Below are 22,503 nucleotides of genomic sequence, written 5' to 3'. Positions count from 1 at the left end.
CATAGTAAAATGCATCATTTCCTACTGTTCCTGGACCCAGAAGCTGATAATTTGGCTATGTTTTTCATGTAGGATTTCATCCACTTTTCCCCTATTCTGGATCTTCACCTTCCAAGGTTATTCTGAAAGCGCCCATGAAGGAATCATCAAATGCTTTTGCTAGTCCAGTTGATCACACTTTTTATGTACTTTCATCTGCCAAGGCTGCTCTTTGCAATCGCACGGAACAATTCCAAATTGCAAATTCAACTGCAAAACTCACATGACCAGTTTTTAAACATTCCTGCAAAAATAATAGCTTCATGTAGCTGTTACTCACTATTTTCTCTCATAAGGATAAGGACTATTTCTATCTTTGCTGTGATAAAAAACCCTTAATTTAAATAAGTATCTAAGAACATCCTGTACTTTTAAGATGAACTGTAGCTGCTTATAACTGATTCATTGGCTGTAGCTGGGATGCTTCTTTATCGTCTTCACTGTCAAGTTTACTTTAGGGAGCACCAAGGACAATAACATTTATGATAATTCTTGATTTCATGTTGTATATGTCTTTCAATGTCTTGGCATTTTCACTTGTTATCAAAAAGCCCATATATTTGCTGACTGAACAGATGCTTGAACCACACTAATCCACAGTCTTAATTTAAAATAAAATCTTAAATTGATTATATTTTTAAAATTTTACTAAAGAAGTAAAAATTACAAAAACCAGTTTTCACTGTTTTAATATTATCAGGAATTATTAGTAACAAAACATATTAGTCATATCAACTACAACAAGAAGAACTAATTTGTCCAATAAGAGATGGACACACACGCACATATACTGGTTGATAAGCTGGCAATACTGTATTTTCAAAAAATATTATTTAGCTGGGCAAGTCTCCCTGATAAACATGTTCTAATCTATCCCCTTCACAAAGTAGCAGTGAAATCAGTGTCACTAGTGTATTCTATTTTCACAGCAGTAGCTCTTCCTGTTTACTCTGATGAAACTATCATGAACCCCGGGAGCCCCAGTTACACAAAATCTCAAGTTTTCCAATCATTCACTGCAAATAAGAATTTCTACTCCAGGATTTCATTTGGCAGTTTAGGAGCAGAGTGGCTCATAGGCAAAAACATGATTCCCCTTCTAAGTCAATATAGCTTTGTGACCCAACTTCCTAAGAGCACTAAGCTAAGAATTTGCCATTAAAAAATATTCCAGTAAACTTGGTTTCGGAAAGGACAGGCTGTTTATCTTCTACTTATCTACACTTACTAATAAATTTTTATAAACACCCAGGGAATCTGTACCCCAGGCTGAATAACACAGTTATAGGACTAAGAGTATATAAAATTCTAGAAAACAGTAAGACTTCTTCATTTGCCCAGAGAAACATGGAATTGTGGTATTCATGGCTTCCATTTTTAAAAAAAGGAACTTAATAAAACCTAACCAGAGCAATTCACAGAACTAATCTGAAGAATGGAAAATTAAGTTAGATTTAAGTTTTTAAATTCTATTAATAGGAAAGGGGAAAAAGATATGACTTCATGGTAGGTAAAAGGGAGTGACAGATTTTTCTTTTCCACTTAAGACACAATCAAAAAAGGAGGTTAAACATCAAGCTCCAAGTAGAAGAGTATAACATGTATAACATTAAAATCCTTGCTCTGACAATTTATCATTCCATATAAAGAAACAAAAATAAACATATATTCTAATAGGAATTCATCTTAAGTGTCAACATAGGATGGAAAAAATTATCTCCTTTGACTATATTCCCTGTTATACAGATGGAGAGTAAACAAAAAATCAAAGTAGTTTAAAAAAGAAAACCATATGAAATCTTAAGTACCTAACATCTAATTAGGATAGGAAAATAACTGGGAATGAGTCACATAAGTGGACATCAATAATTGAAGTTTAGAATGAAACAAGAAGATTCCAAACAAAAACACCCACATATATATAGAAAGCCAAGCTGTTATTTCCGAACATCCTATGGCTTTTTTCTTATAGGAGGTCCCTAATATTTTTCCTGATTGTAACCAAGAGAAAAAAATAATTCCAACCTTCATTCCAAGACATTTCTTCAAGATATACTCGAGCATCTACTGGTCCCATATTTCTTAGATCATCTTCTGTAAAATACAGAATGAGACACTTAATTTTGATACTTAAATCATAACCATGAAGAATGCTAAGAAGGCAAGTCCAGCCTGGTCACTACAATTCTAATTATATAAAAACTTAGCTTACTATATTTGTGACTAAGAAAGACAGTGTGGAGTCAGGTAAAAAATAACTATATTTGAACCTCAGTTATAATATTTTACTAGCTTTTTAACCTTATGTATATCAAATTATCTACTTTAGAAGGGTCACTCTGGACTGAATTATGTCCCACCTCCCAAATTCTTATGTTGAAGCCCTAACTCCCAACATACTGTATTTGGAAATAAGCCTTTTAGAAGGTAATTAAGGTTAAATGAGGTCATAAGAGTGGGGTCCTAATCTGATAGAATTGATGGCCTTACAAGAGGACGAAGAGAGAGGTCTCTCCCCACTCACATGCACGGAGGAAAGTATCATATGAAGACACAGCAAGAAAGTGGTCCTTTGCAAGCCAGAAAGAGACCTGACCAGGATCCTCATCAACTTGCCCCTCAACCTTGGATTTTTCAGCCTCCAGCACTGTGAGAAATAAATTTCTGTTGTTTAAACCACCCAGTCTATGGCATTTTGTTATGGCAGACGGAGCAAACTAATACAGGGGTGTTCTTCCAATCAACTGAGATCAGGCTAAAAGTGCCTTAAAGAATAAGGCTCTAACCAAATTTAAGGGGGCTTTTAGTCATCTGATTTTTAATTCCTCACAACAGAGTAATAGGTAACTTAAAGGATAATTATTTTAAAATATTTTAATAGCCACGCAACACAACCTTTCTGTGTTGATGTTCCACTGCTGTTTCCTGGGCCAAAGTTTTCCCTACGGAGGGAAGGTCCAAAGAAACCAGGAATGCCACCTAAATTTAGTAGGAATATGGTCTAGGTAGTATAAGCATGCACTCTTACTTAAAGCAAGTGTACTGTAGGACAAAGAAAGCAACTATATATGAGAATCACTTGTCTTTGTTTTTAAAGGCACGCTGTACTTCCTGTATGCTTGTATTGTTCTTCTAGAAGTCAACGCTTAAAAGAAACTACTAAAATCCACCCCCCACCCCAATGAAATTTTCTTTAGCTGTCTCACTAGTCTCTTGTTCACTTGCTGAGAATGCTTCCCTTTGTTCCGTTGTGTGAATGCCTGCGATTTAATTATATTTAATAACTGCCTGTTCAAAATTTATTGGTGAGTTACACAATTTTAAAATAGATGAAAAGATTATACAATATTTTGAACTCACCATGCTTTTCTATTAAGGTATGTCAAATATTATATCACTTCATATTTACTGGGTACTAAGTCTATTAAACTGTTCTAAAACCCAAAGATAAAGACTTCTGCGAAGTGGTCAGGGGTGGTTCTTCCATCTCTGTGTGTCCACTGAATAGCCTATGCAAAGTGTATCAGTACGCGAGGTAGTTTCTGAACAAAACAATTTAATTTCCACATTCTATATAAAGTTTACTTGGTTATAGGTTATTCAGTATTCCAAATTAAAAAAAAATTCTATCTAAAAGTCTCATGGACTTTTATCACGTTTCAATTTCTTACTCAGAAGGACCAAGATAATCTGCTTGAATGCAGAAATGAAACACTGTTTTAGAATTGAAGAATGGGGGTAATTGGCACTTAATAGAGCTTGGTTGGGGGAAATACATTCCAGGGTATCTTACAGATATCTTAAGTAATTTTGAAATCAGAGCAAATCAGACAAGGCAGAGGTAATGACAAGATGAATAAACCTTAATCTAACCTATCTTGGACACCTGTAATACATTAATTGTTAAAAAAGACAACCCATTCATAAGTATCCATTATGCCATGTTTATTTTAAAATAATTAATGAGAAATAACTGGCAAATATAACTGCCAAGCAAGTCAGGTTTGTATTGTTCTGCTTCTCTACTAGGAAGCTATTGTTATTCTCCCTAGTTACTATTTCATGTGGAACCCTTTCTATTATTCCACCTACTCCAAAAAGTGGCTTTTACATTTTTATTATTTTTTTCCTCTTTCTGTACAGGAACTTTATTGTAGCTAACTACTTCTTAGCTGAAAGATCAGTTTAGACCATATCTCATGGTAAAAGGGAAAGAAAACAGAACATAAAAATGGTTAGTACTTTACCCAAGGTCAGAGTTAAAAGGAGTATATTAAAATTTCTCCTGTTCTGTGCCTATCTAAACATCTACATATTGACCTGATTATTCAATACTATATGCACACAGTCCAAGTTTTGTGGGGATTCTGGTTTTAAAAGTCAGTATCTGGGCTTCCCTGGTGGCGCAGTGGTTGAGAGTCCGCCTGCCGATGCAGGGGACACGGGTTCATGCCGGTCCGGGAGGATCCCACGTGCCGCGGAGCGGCTGGGCCCGTGAGCCATGGCCGCTGAGCCTGCGCGTCCGGAGCCCGTGCTCCGCAACGGGAGAGGCCACAGTGGTGAGAGGGCCGCGTACCGGATAAAAAAAAAAAAGTCAGTATCTGACACAAGAGTGAACACAGGCTTCCCCTGCTATCTGAAAGTAGAGCTTTCCTATGAAACCTTTTGTAAGGCAAAATAGGTAAAGCAAAGAAGAAATTACCTCAAGACATATCTTGCTAACGGATGCACAAAATAATTCAAGATAAAGCACAGATGCTCACAGACACAGTTCAAAGCTATGGTGGCTTGATGCTGAATGTAGTTCCCAGGGAGAGAGGTTGGCAGTGCCGCTCTGGCCGCTTGGGACTCTCCGCAAAGCAAATGCTGAACACTGTTTTCACTTTTCACCTCTTTTCATAAAGGCGAACATCCACTTAGGATTTCTTTCCATTAAGTGAAAGCAGGTACTAATGTAGGTCTTTCATGAAAGCGAAGTGGAGTAAAGCAAATTTTTGAAAAGCGGAGGACACCTGCGTACTGTATGATATCCCCATTATGTGAAGTGTAACAGGCAAAACTATCCTGCGATGTTGGGCGTGGGAGAGTGAGTAGTGACTGAAAAAAGTTACAGGGGCCTGCTGGGGTGCTGGTTAGTTAGATGGGTGTGTTTACTGTGAAAATCCGTCAGGCTGTACACTTAGGATTGGTGCATTCCTCTGTATGTATGCTATATTTCAATAAAAAGGTTTAGGTATAGTGTTGAAACTCTAATGGCTATATTTTTAAACATAAATAAGGAAAGAAAAGTTAGGGGAACGAAGTAAAGACCTCCGTAAGAAAGTGTGTATCCTTTGAAAGGACCATAATCTAACAACTTCTGCAAAAGGCTGAGGGTGATTAAGTCAGGGGGAAATTGGATCCCTGGAGAACTGTATGATGAGCGGAGAGGGTACTCACAAGGAAAAGGTGAATCTAAATGCGCGGGGGCGGGGGGCAGGGAGGAGACCACCATCTTTTGTTGAGAGGCAGGTGTCCAGCGAATGGGGCAACAGCAACTCCCCGCCCCCCACTACCATTACAAGGAAGGAGCACAAACTAATGTTTCTTTTTTTTCTTTTTAAACAATGATCTCTGCTTGTCCACCACTGTAGATATAATTAGAAAACTTAATTCCTCCCTAGCCCTTAAAGTAACGCACAGGAAGCCTGTAATTAGCTTTGATTATTATCTACTAATCAGGCACTGCATCTGTAAAAGACATAAGTTCGTTTTCTTTTGAGTTTTACATATTATAAATATTTTTGCTCATTATAATACTGTAATAGGCATCTGAAAATGTAAACCCTATCTTAAAGTCCTCCTTAATATGATACTACCAAAAATCATGAGAAAACAGAAACTGACTTAGAAAGTGATTTAATTAAATAAACAGATCCAAGATTTAAATCTGGAATCTTAGCTACAGAATGGTAGTAACTTTTTAAAAAACCTAAAAACTGCCCTTTGGAAAGAAGAGCACTGCCTGGCATTTGGTAAACTCCATTTTGAGTCCAATGTCACTACATGATTCCTAATTCTTTTGAAGTGAATGGGTTCAGCTTTTTCTAAGATATCTAGGAACGTTAAGGTCTGTGCACAACCTGTACTGTGCTCACAAGCTTAAGCAAATATGGAGACAAGAAAAACTTCCAGATTTACTTACATGTAGAAAGCAATGCACTATCGTTAAAGAGAGATTCCCAACCAATATAATGATAAAATCAAATAATTTATGTGGTTACTTGAAAAAGAATCTTTCAACCTTTAGAAGTATAGGCCCTTCTGACCTTGTGTTCTATTGGATTTGTCTGACAACAAGAAGTGAAAGAATTCTGTGGCTCCATTGTCTCAACAGTGGGATCTAAGAAAACACTGGCAGGACTCATCAGAGAGGTTTATGAGCCTGCAATTCAAAGAGATTAAAAGGAAAATCTACGGAGATTCTTTCACACTGAAGAATAACATTAAATAACTATTAGCAGCTTGGTTCAGTAAAGCTTACTAGAGCTCTCGCTGGGTCATTCACAACTTTCTAAAAGAGGAAAGGTTTTTTTCAGCTCCATTTGGGAATCAATAAATATTCCTTACTTCTTACCAGACAATGGAATTCCAGTCTTTTAAAACTTCCTCCTAATGACAGTAAAATTTCTAAAACAGCTCTTTGTTTGCTGCCTATATAATTACACTTCCTAATCCCAGGAAACCTTTTCTAACTGTAGCTACAATTCAAATAAATAAGTAAAAATAAATAAATAACAGCAACAAAAAGCTACCAAGAAGAGGAATTAAACTTTATTCTTTATGGATATCTAAAAGTCTCATTCAACCCACTACTGGCCAAAAGATCTAGTCTATCTGCAACTCTGTCCCTACTATTCAAGAGTGGCAATGTTGTGTTACTCAAGTGATCAAGTCCCCAGAACGCTCTCATTTAGCAGTTAGTGCATTGTATTTATTTTTATGCCATTTGAAACAAAATTCATTTCAAACTTACAGAAGTCATCTATGTGTGTTAAAAGCAATCGCAGTATTTTCCTTTAGGTCTAAATTATATCTTGCTGCTTTAAAACCATGTAATTTAATTTTAAACAATCACCTCCTTCTTAAAAATCATTTCAGTATACATAATTAAGTCTTTCATATAGGAAATAACTTGAAGGAAATCAGTTCCTTGTCCTTAATAGTCTCTGTTCTTAGAACAGTCTCTACCTTGATAAGAGATTCAGAATCAGGCAACATTTAGCTTGAAACCTATTCATTAAATCATAAAGCTCTATAATTCTTTCCCAGATGAAATTAAAGAGTCACAACTGCAAGGCTTTCCATACTGCAGAAAAACTACAAACTTGGAGCTTAATTATGGACTTGAAGAACTACGGTTCTTTCATAAGCTGAACAGAAACCCAGTGCTCATGAAAGGTACCAAATGAAACCCGGAAATTGAATTTCATGTTTCACTGCAGAAAGGCAGAACACAGTAGCAGAAGTAAGCCTGGCCTCTCACTCTGACCCTCAAATATGCCTCATTCCTGACTATCTGGAACTAAAATAGTAGGTTGTACACACCTCTTCAAAACTTGGCAGCCTAGCACAGTGATTAAGAGTCAGAGAACGGCTTTGAGTTTCCCCTCTTATCAATTACTAGCTATGTGCCCTTAGTCAAATTACTTAAACCCTCTGGGCCTCAGACTCCTTCTCTGGAAAACAGATATTAAAATCTTCCTTACAAGGTTGTTAAACAATGATTAAAAGACAATTGCCATAGTTCTAGTGCTCAACAAATGGCAGCTATTTTAACTGTTGTTATTAACTCATAATGTTTGTGTTGACCTGTCTATAACAGACCACAGGAAAATGACTCAATTATTGCATGGTTGGGGAGTGGGGGGAGCCTCGAGTACCACAGTGTAGGACGGCAGCAACTTTCACCTTGTCTGGATTTGTAACAGGGTTAAGAAGTTTGATGTACTTTACTATTGTCAGTCCCATTAAAATTGATCTATTATTATCAAAGCCATAGTCCATATTATTATTTAGTCCTTCCAAAGTATCAAACAGAACTGAAAGATGGGGAAAAAAATCAAAATAATTTATGGATTAAATTCAGAGGTTAGACGTAATGACAGTAGATTAGAAAGTCAGGGGAGGCTTTCTTTTGTTGGGGGTGGAGCTAGGAGGACCAGAGTTGGAACTTGAACAAAGAATAAGCTGTGAAGAATCAGAACGCAAGGGTATTCTGAGTAACAACAAACAGTATAAGCAGATGTGTTTGGGAACCCCTAAATGAATGGGGAGAAGATTCACATTAGGTTTGTGATTGGTGATAAGGCTGGAAGAAGTAATTAGGGACAAACTTAAGAGCTTCTGTCGCATTTAAATTCCATGTGAATGGGTAAATGTTGTGTTAGGGAGTGGGTAGTTATATAAGTTCTTAAACAAGAGTAAGAATAAAGAAAGCTAGACCAATCAAAATGTAAATGACTATGGGAGAAGGCCAATTAGCAGCTGTGGAAGTAACCTGAGTCTATGTTATAATCTGGGTATGGTCTATTGTGGTAGCTGTGAGAATAAAAAGATCACTTAGAGGGAAAAAAAAAACACATTGAAGAAGAAATGCCAACACTCATTTTTAGTTCATTGGCTATATATTAAGCAAACCAGAAGTAATCAGAGTGTAATATGAAAGAAAGATTTCAAGTCTGAGGGTTAAAAACAAGCAATGAGAAAGGTGGACCCAGTCTTGGTTTTGAACCCATTGATTTCAGTCGGGTCAAGTACCCGAGTAGAAATTGGGCAACAGGATAAAGATGGAGACACAAACTTCCTAAAATCCTACATTTTCTCTGTTATTAAATCAAAACTTCCAATTATGTCCAAGTATTACAGGATTATAACTATAATCTTGCCCGTAGGTTTCTATAGCATTATTTGAAACTAGCCAAATTTTTATTCAAAATCATTGAGAAATGATCTTAAAATACATTGTCATTGCAAAAGCAGTCATTTGTATTCAAGTAAAAGTAACAAATAATGCAAGCAGTCACCTTCTTATGACAAAGAAGATGAAGCAAGAGGACCCTCACAGAAAGTTTTATCTATATTATCTTCCCTCTCTGAAGAAATGCAAGTCCCTAACTGTCTAGATGGATTTTCTGCATCATTTCACATACTTACTTTTCCCAGAAACAGTCACCAAAAAAACATGCCCCCTGATGCTTATCTTCAAGTTTTACCTGAAGCACATTTTTATAGCCAATTTTCAAATTCCTAAAATCAAATGGAAAAACGGATATGACCATAAATGGAAACCCTAATCTGACTAATACAAGTATTTTATAAGGGTCAGTTTTAGCACATAATTTACACAAACATCCACTGGCCTTAAGTCATTATTTGAAACAGATAACCCAAATTCATATTATCTACATTTAAAAGTATTAATTCGCTTTTTATGGAGTTAATCAGTCTTTAGTGTTAACTTGCTTTTCAGCAAGTACTTTTATTTTAAATTTAAGAAATTACATGTTGATTCAGTTCTCTGACACATAAATGTTGGTGGGGTTTTAAGGTACGTTCCTCATCTGGTCCAAGATTTACTTATTTATCTCCCATTCTCAAATATTTATCCTAATAAAGGGATGGAGTGAACTGTATAATACAACAACTGAAACGACCTTTTGTATCTAGGTAAGGAGAGTATAGCTGATTAGCTTTAAGTAAAGACACTAACTTTACAACGTTTGGCTCAATCCTCTTCAGAGCCCAGCTGTCTTGGGTATCCAAGCACTTGGCCAATTGTGTAGCATGAAGGCGCCACATCACCAAAATAATTCACTAACAGAGAAACAAGGTACATCTTAATATAAGACAATATACCTGCAAGGACTCCAGACACAATCCACTTATGTTTTTACAACATAATTTAATTTGACTGACTTCATTTGAAGGTCTGTTCCTCTTCAGATCACAGTGAAGTAACCTAACTCATAAGCTGTGTCACTCCATACAGCCACCTAGACATCAGAGATCTGTATGACTCACACTACAAAGCTATTGAATCACGATTCCTATTCTTTTCATGATATACTTCTGACATGTTTTTAAATGCACTTAATGTATGAGAAAACTCCCCACAAGAATTATAAAGGCACAAAAATCTATTCAATAGATATTATTCATATGAACATTTTATAAATCCTAAAAAGAATTTCCAAAGTGTTCATCTGGTTGTCTGAAGTGCAAAGCCTAACCTTGAAAAACTACATGCCTTTCAAGGGAACATGGGAAGCAGTCTGGAAGCACCCTTACAAACAATAAGGTAAATATGTCCAACTGGAACTTACTGATTAAATTCACTAGTTAACATTGCTTTCAAAATGCATAATATCTAGAAACTGAATATTACTACTCTTTTATTAGGTTTGCTTTTCTAATGAGCCTGGCCAACACTGCCCTAAAATGTCAACCAAGAATACAGAAGTGTAAATGAGGGAGAAAAAACACAGGTACTTTACTTTAGGTCACCTATCCTAGGCTATTGCTTTTGATAATTCTTTTGTGAAGCAAAAAATATGGATTTCAAGGGCTCCTTTAAACGATCTTCTACAGAAATAAATGGTTGTAGGTAATATTATGAGGCTTTCCTTACAAAAGAGCACCAACTTTGAGCTGTGAAATATGAGAAAGTGTTCAACATCCGCCAATAAAACATCTCCTGCCGCCTTTCCAAGTATACAGAACGCAAACTTATTTTATACTATACGTTAATGCAGGGCAGGAAACAAACATATTTAAAGCACACACCATGAAAAGAAAGTTCTATAATGAACTATCACCACATGCAAAAAGGGTTCTGTATAACAAAGCTATTTCCATGTCCCCAGGGGTTGACCCAGAAAAAAAGAGTGCTTTGACCTGGTTATAACAACTCTCTCTCTTGGTAACCTATCCTGGTCTTCAACAAATTATCACTCTCAAAGTTTTTCCTTCTATCAAATCTAAATCCTCAGTGTTAGAAGTTCAAGTTCATTTCCTTCTTTCAAGGAGCTATTTATTGAAGATGGGTAAAGAAGTAAAAATTAATGTCGGTAATCAAGAGAAATGACAATACAAAACCAGGTTTATTATGAGATTTTTGAAATAGCTCTAGTATGAAAGGCTTAAAACCAGCAAGTTGTATCTGGATAAGAAACTTCTATTCCTTATCTAAACAGAAATCCAATTTCAATTTAAAACTGAAACAAAGCATTCTCACTATTTGGAGCCTCTGGTAATGAAGGAAATATTTAGTACTTAGATCTGAGGTACTAAAATGTCATGAAAATTTGTATTTCTACTGTCCTTCTAGAAAAGCTCACCCGCCTGAAAAACATGCAAAGCAGACAGACATCATATAAATTCCCAGAAGATCTGCCTATTTATTGGAATCATGAATCAAGCCCAATCTCACTGTATTTGGTTTGTCTAAACTTTGTTGTGACCTCGTCAATGAGTTATAAGAATCTCCTGAGATGCAGTAGGCTAGAGCTCCTTCCATTAAAACCTCTAAACCAAGGACTCAAATCTCAAAAGAAATCCACATTTCCAAAGACTTCTCAAAGGCAATGAGAAAGGCTTGAAGATGTTGGTTATTTGTTCTTCTAACATCTCTTAAACCTCCTTCATGTAATTCTACTGCTCACTTTTAACCCTGCTTCCTATTTCTCCCATTTCTGGTCTTACTCACCCAATACCCTAGCAAGGGAGAATATTTTTTGATTCCTGATCTCTCCCTACCTCTTTTCTCTGTCCGACAGTAGGTTTCTAGTCAGTTTCACTGATAAGTTCTTTTTTTTTTTTTTTTTTGCCTTATGCGGGCCTCTCACTGTTGTGGCCTCTCCCGTTGCGGAGCACAGACTCCGGACGCGCAGGCTCAGCGGCCATGGCTCACGGGCCCAGCCGCTCCGCGGCATGTGGGATCTTCCCGGACCGGAGCACGAACCCGTGTCCGCTGCATCGGCAGGCGGACTCCCAACCACTGCGCCACCAGGGAAGCCCACTGATAAGTTCTTAATAGTACCAAGCTGTGGACTGGCAAAAATGCAGAGCGACAGTGCAAGTACACACCCTACACTCCTTAAGATACAGTTTTGTGGATTATCCTCACCTTAAGCAAATCAGCACCCCAGAATAAACACTGGTAAAGACGTGCAAAGCACCATGAGAGACTGTCATCTACAGTAGAACTTGGTCACTTTAGAAACATAGGTAACTTCTCACACACAATACATCCATGTTTATTAGTTTCTACACTTTCACAGAAATTTTACCATGTGAAGCAAGGTCAGAAAGATGTATCTATGGATAGAATTCATCCTCAAATGAAACCACCTCCACATTCTTTTGCCGGAAGTGCAAGAATTTACAGAAGAAATACAACATTGGAAAGATGCACATAAATGCACCAAATAGAAGGAGGACCCAATATTCAAGCCATATTTGAAAATTAATCCAAATTCATTGCGAAGTTATATTTATTGGTTTCTTAACATTTTTTAAAAAGTACTGTTAGGTTCATCAGTCTTAAAAAAGTAGAAGGGCTTGAGAGATGATTAGTATTATGAAAGTGACTATTAAAAACTAATACCCCAGTACATAAGCAAATTGCTTATGAAGTCTTTCCACAAAGGAATCACACACTAACTGTAAGAAACACTTAATTTTACTGATGCAACTCCCTCTGAAAACAGATATGGATGTTCTATATATATTGTTGGCTTTAACCTATAATGTTGTATCTTAGAAATAAAGCTTTATTTCTCAAATCAAATTTTCATAACCTTAGTAGTAGGAGCCTTACAATCATTTTGTTAGGTTTGATCGTGTACTGGTGCAGGGCATGGGAGGAGATTCAATAATCAAGTACAGAGACGGTGAGCTTTTATCAACACATGTGAGTCAATGCTGAGCCTGGTGCGCTATGGCAGAGCGCAATTGAGTGTTTTCCCCACAGGCTGTGGCTGATTATCGACTCCCCCCATTAGCATGTGGGGTGCATATTGAAGGTTCAGATAGAAGGCTGAGGGACTGCTATCCCAAGGCCAGGGCTGAAAGACAGCCTATCACTTCGCGTAACTGCAGTCCATGTGTGACAAACCTGACCTACATTTGTCCCTTTCTTTCTCACAAGAGCTTGTCACTGTTTTAAGAAGCTATTTTCTAAAATGCATAAAAGAAATGACTTTTAAAATTGCTTAGGAAATGTGCGTTCCTAAGATATCATTTATGACAATCTTACAAAGAATATAGTTTATCCAGGAGATAATCATGAAAACCTAGCCTAAAACAAGTTCAGAGACAGCAAAGAGTGCTTTAAGATGTTATCCTTTATAGTATCTTCCTATAGATTGTCATTTATACAGTATAAGTCTTAAAAGTACTCAATGAAAATTTTAATCAGTACATAATTAAATTTAATAAAAAGAAGTTTTTAAACATAAAAAACATATTAATTAGGAATGTGTAATTAAGCATTTTTCATTAGTTATAAAAAGTAGCTTTCATGGCTTCACAAGAAGCCACATCCTAGTAGTTTTGCTGACTTCTCAATGGATACATAGTAATCACTACTAAGAATAGGGCATAATTAAAAACAGTGACGGGAGGGAAGGAGTAAAGGAGGCAATAACAACTTGGTGCAAATGCTGAAAAGCGTCCCCCAGAAATGGCTGCAGACTGTGCTTCACAGAGCTGCCAGTGTGCTGGGGCTCCTCACCACAAGTACCTACCATGCCGCTGCAGGTCATACTCTTTTTTTGTTTCTTCATTCCCTAGAATTTTCCATGCCTGATCAACTTCGATGAACTTCTGTATACATTCCTCCACTGTTCCTGCTGGTACATCTGCACTTTGTTTATCCGGATGATACTGCCAATCAAAAACAAGGAGGGGGGTGGGGTGATGAGTAGAGAGGGTGGGGGGATAGGTTAAAAAAAAACTCTAAATCTGAGATTTCGTTAAGAGAGAAGGTAATGAGAAGATGCAAACTAAGATGCCAAGCAACGAAACAACAGTGTTGGGCACCGGAGACAACTGCCAGGTTAATTAGAGCACTGGAGTAGCTATAAATCTACCAGTGACATGATCTGTCACAATGTGCAAAAACAGCATTTTCTGGATAATTTGCTGATGGAATCACTGGTCTCATGGACAATTTACCCAGAGAGGATGACTAACACAAACAGAAATAGGTACATGCAGACGAGCAGGACCTGATAGAGGAAGAGTACCAACTCTGTACAGAGTATGAAGCTCTCCTTATACAATATGCTTGGCTGTAGATATCATACCAATGGACTACTACTAGCTTTTCTTTTGAAATTACACAATTATTACTTTAAATTAAAACACTTCTCATCTTCTGGCTCAGCCCTGAAGATTTTAAAGTTATAAGTCCCCAAACACAAATTTGTATTGAAAAATGGTTATTTCAGGGCAGATTTGTAAGAAACAATTTTAAAGAACTCAACAAAACATTTGAATACAAATTAATTGGTTAGTAAATCTTTCTTACATTTGTTTTCATGCTGAACTTTCTCCACACTGCTGGTGATCCTCACTAGCAGAGCAAAGGCTATTGTGATATTTGGTTGCCCAGAAGAACTAATGAACATCATGTATGCTGGGAGAAAGATTACAGGGCAAACAAAGAGAATCAGGCTTCCATTTTCCCTCTGGGAAACTATTTCTTTTCTTCTCCTCCTATGCCCAAATCTATCAGCTATTAATATTTAACTATTTAAGCTAATTAATATAATGACTGAAGAAAAGGAAACTTAGGCTTTATTGTTTCATCTTTTTTAGGCCATGATTTATCAAATGATGCTCATGAAAGTTATTCCCATACTGAGGTTTAAGCAATCCTTAAAGCTAGGATATTACGTAATGTACCAAAGCCAAAATAGAGTAGGCTACATTAAGTTCTCTACCTAACCCATCTTCTAACACTATGTGAAGAAGTTCTGTATAACAAGTTTGGTATGAATCAATGTCATTTCATGCAACATGCTCAAATACACCACTAGTATACATTTAAGATGTATCAATACTTACATGTGAAAACGTAATCTCAGTATGCCGCTAACATTGAGTAAGGCCCTGGAGAAACCATTCTAATCTAGCAGCTGTATCACGGAAGTACAGACTAGAAGATAGGTAATTTCTAATAGGCCACTACAGAAACCAGTAGTGGTTGGTACAATGAACAGAACATAATGGACTAACCATACACCAACCAGACCAAGAAAGCCCTACAAAACCAAGAATTAGTTCCTGGCTGCCCCAAACTAAAAGCTATCACTAAATTTTGAGTCATATATCAGTTCTATGGTAGTCAAAGCACAATTCAATCATTTTCCCTAATTTGGTATTTTCCTATTATTTTAAATAAGTAATTCACCATCTGAGGCTTTTAGATCTATTCTGTTGTGCTAATAGAATGCAATAAATTTTATGCTGTGATATAGGTTTTAATTAAAAAATGAAAGTTATAGCAAGAAAATAAGTATGTCATTTGGGGTACCAAAATCCTCAGTCCAATCTGCTTTGACAGAAAGTTCCAGAACAAAATGAAGGTCTAAAAAAGATAATATTCTGTGGTAGGCTGATAATAGCCCCCCAAAATATCAGGTCCTAATCCCTAGTTCCTGTAAATGTTACCTCATTTGGAAAAGGGGTCTTTGCAGATGTGAATTAAGTTAAAGATTGGGAAGATTATCCTGAACTGTGCAGGTGGGTCCTAAATATAATCAAAGAATTTTTATAAGAAAGAGGCAGAGGGAGATGTGACACACAGAGGGGAAGGTGATGTGAAGACTGTGCAGAGAGATTTTAAATATTGGCCTTAAAGACTGGAGTGATGAGACCATAAGCCAAGGAATGCTGGCAGCCACCAGATGCTAAAAGAGACAAGGAATGGACTCTCCCCCTAGAGCCTCTAGAGGAATGGTGGCCCAGCCAATACTTTGATTTTGGCCCAGTTATACTGATTTTGGACTTCTAGCCTCCAGAATTGTGAAAGAATAAATTTCTGTTGTTTTAAGCCACCAAGTTTGTGGTAATTTATTCCAGCAGCCACAAGAAATTATACACAATCTAAATACATCTACAGTTTAAAACTAGAATATAACAGACACAACTTCTAAAGATATTTCAATTAAAGGTCTATTAATAATATGGTGTCATTATTATGTACATTTTTATATATATATATATATATATTTGGCCAAGTTGGGTCTTCATTGCTGCACACAGGCTTTCTCTAGTTGCAGTGAGCGGGGGATACTCTTCGTTGTGATGCGCAGGCTTCTCACTGTGGTGGCTTCTCTTGTTGCAGAGCACGGGCTCTAGGCGTGTGCGCTTCAGTAGTTGTGGCACAAGGGCTCAGTAGTTGTGGCTCACGGGCTCTGGAGCGCAGGCTCAGTAGTTGTGGCACACGGGCTTAGTTGCTCCACGGCATGTGGGATCTTCCCAGACAAGGGCTCCAACCCGTGACCCCTGCATGGCATATGGATTCTTAACCACTGCGCCACCAGGGAAGTCCATTATGCACATTCTTAACTTAAAATATGCAAAGATTCTTTATTGCACACAAAAATCAAGCCTCTAATACTAGGTTCCAAGACTCTCTGATCCCAATGAACGTTAATTTTTCCTACTATTTCTATATTGGAGCCCTCCCATGAGAGGCAGGCTCAAGCATTCACTAGCACCACAAGGACCACAGTCATTTTCCTCTGTTGTCAGGCTTATTTTATTTTATTTTTTAAGGTTTTTTTTTTCAGGGGGCTGTGTTGGGTCTTCATTGCTCCACGCAGGCTTTCTCTAGTTGCGGCGAGCAGGGGCTACTCTCCGTTGCAGCGCGGGCTTCTCATTGCAGTGACTTCTCTTGTTGCAGAGCACAGGCTCTAGGCGCGCAGGCTCAGTAGTTGTGGCGCACGGGCTTAGATGCTCCACGGCACGTGGGATCTTCCCGGACCAGGGCTCAAACCCGTGTCCCCTGCACTGGCAGGAGGATTCTTATCCACTGCACCACCAGCAAGTCCCATCAAGGCTTATTCTTTGCTCTTCTTCACTTTGAATCCCACTAGCCAAACTTTCCCACTGTTGAGAGCCCAAAGCTATTCCTACTTCATTCACTCAATGACCAAATGAAAGACAGAAAATCTATAGCATCCTGTGTTCCAGGGTCTGACTTACTAACTGAGGAGCCAGAAACAGCCACAAAAAGATAGCATAAGCTTTCTTACTTTAGAAAAATGCCAGCTAAATCATACAAACAGCAGGGAGTTCTGAGGAAAACACTCACCAATCAAATATAGAAAATATTGATACTCTTAATTAACAGAATAGGTATATACTAAAATCAACGTTGCAAAGTTCATTTATTTTAACTTCTATTTGCTACCAGTACTAAACTGAAATGCATTTTGCTGGAATTGGAAGAACTTAAGTCACCTAGAAGCAAGGAACTCTAATTTTCCAATCGTTTGTTGAAAGATTTGCTGATTTCTTAATTTTGAGTTTAAGAAATTACCAATTGCAATAGCCTCAAGGTCAAAAAAATGGAAAGAAATGGAAAGAAATAATATGTTCATGATGGGAAGGTCATGTCCATCTTTCCTAAACTGATACACAAATTTTATGCAATTCCTATAGAATTCCAGTGAGCCACTCTGAAGAAGTAGACAAGATGATGATAATATTTACATGGAAAAACAAAGGATCTAGAACAGGCAAAAGAATCTTCAAAAAGTACATAGCTGAAGGACTTACATGATTTCATGACTTAATATAAAGCTATGGTAATCAAGACTGTAGTACTGGCATAAATATATAAAAATAGACAGTGGAACAGAAGAGTCTAGAAGTAGAACATATGTATACAGTCACTTGATTTTCAACAAAGGTGCCAAGGCAGTTCAACTGGGAAAGGACAATCTAGAACAAATGATGTTGAAACAACTGGATGTCCATGTGGAAAAAAATTAACCTCAATCCCAATCTCATTACATACACAAAAATCAATTCAAGATGAATCATAGATATAAATGTAAAACACAGAACCACAAAGCTTCTAGAAGGGAACACAAGAGAATATCTTTGTCCCTTGGCAGGGACTGCTTTGACAAAAAGCACAAACTATAATGAAACAAAATGGATAAACTGAACTTCATCAAATTTTAAAATTTTCTGCTCATCAAAGATACCATTAAGAGAGTAAACAGACAAGCCACAGTCTGGGAAAAAAAATACTGGCTAAATAATTATCTAACAGAGGACTTGTATCCAGAATAAACAAAGAAACAAACAAACAAAAATCCTATAAAACGATGGTAAAAAGACATACTAATTAAAAATCAGGGGGAAAAACTTGAACAGACGTTTTTCAAAAGAAGACATGAATAGACAATTACACACGAATGTACATTCAAACCTTTTCATTAATTATCAGGGAAATGTAAATTAAATCATGAGATACTTTTAAACACCTAATAGAATAGCTCAAATAAAAAAGACTGATGACACCAAATGCTGATGAGAATATGGAATAACTGGAACACTCATATGTTGCTGGCAGGAAACAATTTGGCAATTTGTTATAAACAAACACACATATCTACTCTGTGGTCAAGCAATTCCACTTCTGGATAGTTACCTAAGAGAAATAAAACATAAAAATGTATGTCCACAAAGAGACTTATCAAAGAATGTACTAACACTCTTATTCATAACCACCACAACCTGGAACCATAAATGTCTATCAACAGGAGAATGGATAAACTATAGTATATCCATAGGGGAATACTATTCAACAACATAAAAGAAAAAAACCATGATACACTCAATAATAACCCAGATGAATATCTAAAACATTATGTTGGGACTTCCCTGGCGGTCCAGTGGTTAAGACTTCACGTTTCCACTGTAGGGGGCATGGGTTCAATCCCTTGTTGGGGAACTAATATCTCACATGCCCTGGTGTGGCCTAAATAAATTAATTAATTAAATATTACGTTGAGCAAAAGAAGCAAGAACAAAGGGTACATAGTATATGATTACATTGATATGAAATCCAAATTCAGGCAAAATTAAATCTATACAGTTGGCCCTCCATATCTCTGGATATGCCATTCTATATAAAGGACTTGAACATCCTTGGTTTTTGGTATCCTCAGGATGTCCTGAACCAATCCCCCAAGAATACCTAGGGATGACTATAGTGATAAAAGTTAAACGTTGGTTTCCAGGTTGGAACAGGGTATAGGGGATATAAGTTAACTAGAAAGGGACATAAGAGAATTTTCTGGAAAAACAGAAATGTTCTATATCTTGTTTGGGGTGGTAGCAACATGGTATCAAATTTCACCAAACTGAACACTTAAGATCCATGCATTTTTCAGTGTATGTTGACCATATCTCATAGAAAAATACCTTCAAATATGTCTAAATGTTTTAAAAGGAATTTAATGAATCTTTCTAATAAGCCACAAAGGAAAATGAGAAATTTCTTTCAATATTAAACAGAGAAAAGTAAAATAAAAACATAGAAAACTAATGAAAAGACAGATATGAATTAGTGAAAAGTTTGAATTACAGCCTAGTTTATGGAAATATAGTTTTACTTACTTTCAAGTACATATGCCAACCTCCAAAAACTTTAAAACATTTAAAAAAGTTTAGTGTTGCTGAGTAGAGGACTAAAGTACATTCAAAATTTAAATATGATAAATATGTCACAACACTAAAAATACCGAGAGAGTATCTCTCTGTGATTCTTTATTATAATAGGACAAAGCTGTCTATCTCCAAAGTTTTAGCAAAGTGCTATTTTACTATTCTTAATTGACTTGACACTCACAACTTTACGGTCTATGTAACTTCCTCACATGAGGGGAAAACTATTCAATTATATAGACCTATGGTTTTCAAATCCCCAAGCCACTTATTGAGGATGAGAAAAATGAACACAAACAAAAGAGTAAAAAACTGTCTTGATACAAAAATAAAGGATCACTCATGACACTACAAAAGATATACAGAAAATAATTTTTTAACAGAATTGGTATGTGCTATCTACTTACTATCTAATTGATAACTAATATTTTAATTATGGACTCTTAATTCTGACTAGCTGAGATTTTATGGCAATGGGTTGTTCAATATGGAACATTTTATTTTGACTTTAGATTTTCTCCATAGAGTAAATCCAAGTGCTTTCAAAATTCCTAATTCTGGAGTGACTGTCACATTGTATCAGCTCAGAGCAACTCAAAATGCGGTCATCAGATTTGCAGCATCAGCATTATCTGAGAGTTCGTTAGAAGATGGCCCCATCTCAAACCTACAGAGCGGGACCCCAGAATCTGTTTCACCAAACTCTCCAGGCAAGTATTATGCATGCTAAAGTCTGAGAAGCACACTGTTAGCCTCTACTGCTTAAAACAAAGAATTATTTGCAAGTTAGAAAATGAGTGCTTGATAAAAATTTCCCCTTGACAGATGCATTCCTCCAAATACTAAAAAAAAAAGTAAGTGACACTCCGCAACTGTTAACCTATAACACCACAAAGAAAATTACATTAAGTGAACCAAGTCAGAAATTTTTCGATATTTGATATCTTTTGTTCAGTAATCATAAATGCCAACCTCTTTATTTCATTGTTTGCACAAATGCCAACTTACTTCAGTGATGAAGAAGCTGATGAAATCTGAACAATATGCAAATGGTATTTTAACCTGCTGAATTTTTTTAAAGAGGGGGGTATAATTTGTATGAGTCTTCAGCTACTGAAGACTGCAATGGTGTCCACTGATAGGTTTAACACAAGTGCCAAGTGTTTTTCTATTAGAAAACACAGAGACAAGTGTTTTTCTACTAGAAGGGGAAAGAAAATTGAAGTATGTGTAAATTGTGAAAAGAGTATATAATACAATACATTGTGAAAATTCTAGCAACTTCTAAAAGTTTTTAGTGAAAATTAATATATTCATTATATTACCAAATGAATCATACTTCCAAATAACCTTTTCTATTCACTAAGCAACGTAAAGTTGAAATGAAATGGTATTTCTTTACAGTGAATGCGTAAGACAGTTTTATGGTAAATTAACCACTACACAATAAGGTAATATTGGACCTAAACAGAGGTCGATCTGCTTAAATGCCTTTCTTACATTCCTTTTTAAAAGGAAATATTGCTTTATTTTACCAATAGCTTGCTACTTAAACGTTAAATCAAACAAAAAGTTAAGGAGGTCATATGTTAAGCCTTTACTACACATTTGTGATTATACTGTTTGATTAAAAAAATACTGACTGCAAAAAAAAAAAATAACAACTATGAAAAGGACTTCGGGCAAATTTGATTAAACAAAAATTCCCACATCATCATGCTGATATTATTTGATCTACCAAGGTGGGCCCTGAGCATATAGCACTTTGATTTTTCTCTATATATTAACAATGAGTTTAGTACCATTAACAGAATGCTAGCTCTCATCACTAGTTTCACACTTTCTTGAATTCCAGAACCAAATTTCAAATATCTTCTAAGAGCTATCTTATTAGCACTACAAGTTCAACACATCTAAAACCCAATTTATCATCCAGACTCTAAAATTAGTTCCTTCTCCTGCTGAATTCCTTGTCTGTTAAGATCACCACCGAGCTTAATAAATGCTGAATGAATGCATGAAAGAAAAATACATTTCCTAATAATCCAAGCTACAATATCAAGGTAACCTCCCTTTTTCTCATCCCATTAAGCACCAAATTTTGTAGATTCTACCTACATAATGTTCTTTCTATTCCTAATGACAAACCTAGTTCAAGCCAACAGTAGCTCCTACCTAGTCTCCAGCATTCATCTTCTAACAGCTCTCCAGTGCATCTACCTGCTTCCAAATTCACTCGCCTTAACTTAAAACCCTGACCATGTTATTCTCCACCTCAAAAATTTTAATTGTCCACATATTTCATAATAAATGAGTCATATTTAATCCTTACAAGTAAAGTCCTCCAATAAAAGAACCCAACCTACCATTCAAGCTTTATCTATTACAAGTATTATAGATATGCCATCTATGTCAGTCTAGTCGTTCTACACATTCTAGACTAGACCTTCAGATATCACCCTTGAACATTCATACCTCTCTGTTTCCATGTCTTACTTACGCTGTTGTCTCCAATGGAACATCCGCCACTAGTTCAAATGTACCTCTTCCATGAGGGTGTGTTTAATATCCCTAGTCAGAGGGCATCACACTAGTTTTGTATATGTGCAACACTGTATCTTAACCGTATCTGTATCTCTTGCCAAGCCCCAATAGGACCAATGCTGAATTTCCATAATATCACAGTAGATACACATTTCCAAACAGATTATAATGCAGAATACTACTGAG

The 22,503-nt window shown here is 36.4% G+C and overlaps 1 protein-coding gene across 2 annotated transcripts in view; it reads right to left on the bottom strand.

Moving 5' to 3' along the window:
* The window catches only part of DNAJC24 (DnaJ heat shock protein family (Hsp40) member C24), a 62,686-nt gene that overhangs the window by 2,756 nt on the left and 37,427 nt on the right, over window positions 1-22,503 (bottom strand). Inside the window, exons 3-4 of one of the 2 annotated variants that reach the window (XM_082659870.1) lie at window positions 13,827-13,965; window positions 2,065-2,130 (exon numbers count right to left, since the gene is read on the bottom strand). In XM_082659870.1, coding sequence (XP_082515996.1) covers window positions 2,065-2,130; window positions 13,827-13,965 — 205 coding nt within the window. Of the gene's footprint in view, window positions 1-2,064; window positions 2,134-13,826; window positions 13,966-22,503 lie in introns of both variants that reach the window. The other variant, XM_082659869.1, reaches the window with a different exon arrangement.

Source organism: Grampus griseus, assembly GCF_964374135.1.
Source record: "Grampus griseus genome assembly, chromosome: 8".
Lineage (NCBI taxonomy): Eukaryota > Metazoa > Chordata > Mammalia > Artiodactyla > Delphinidae > Grampus > Grampus griseus.
This window is presented reverse-complemented; position numbering and strand designations above follow the sequence as displayed.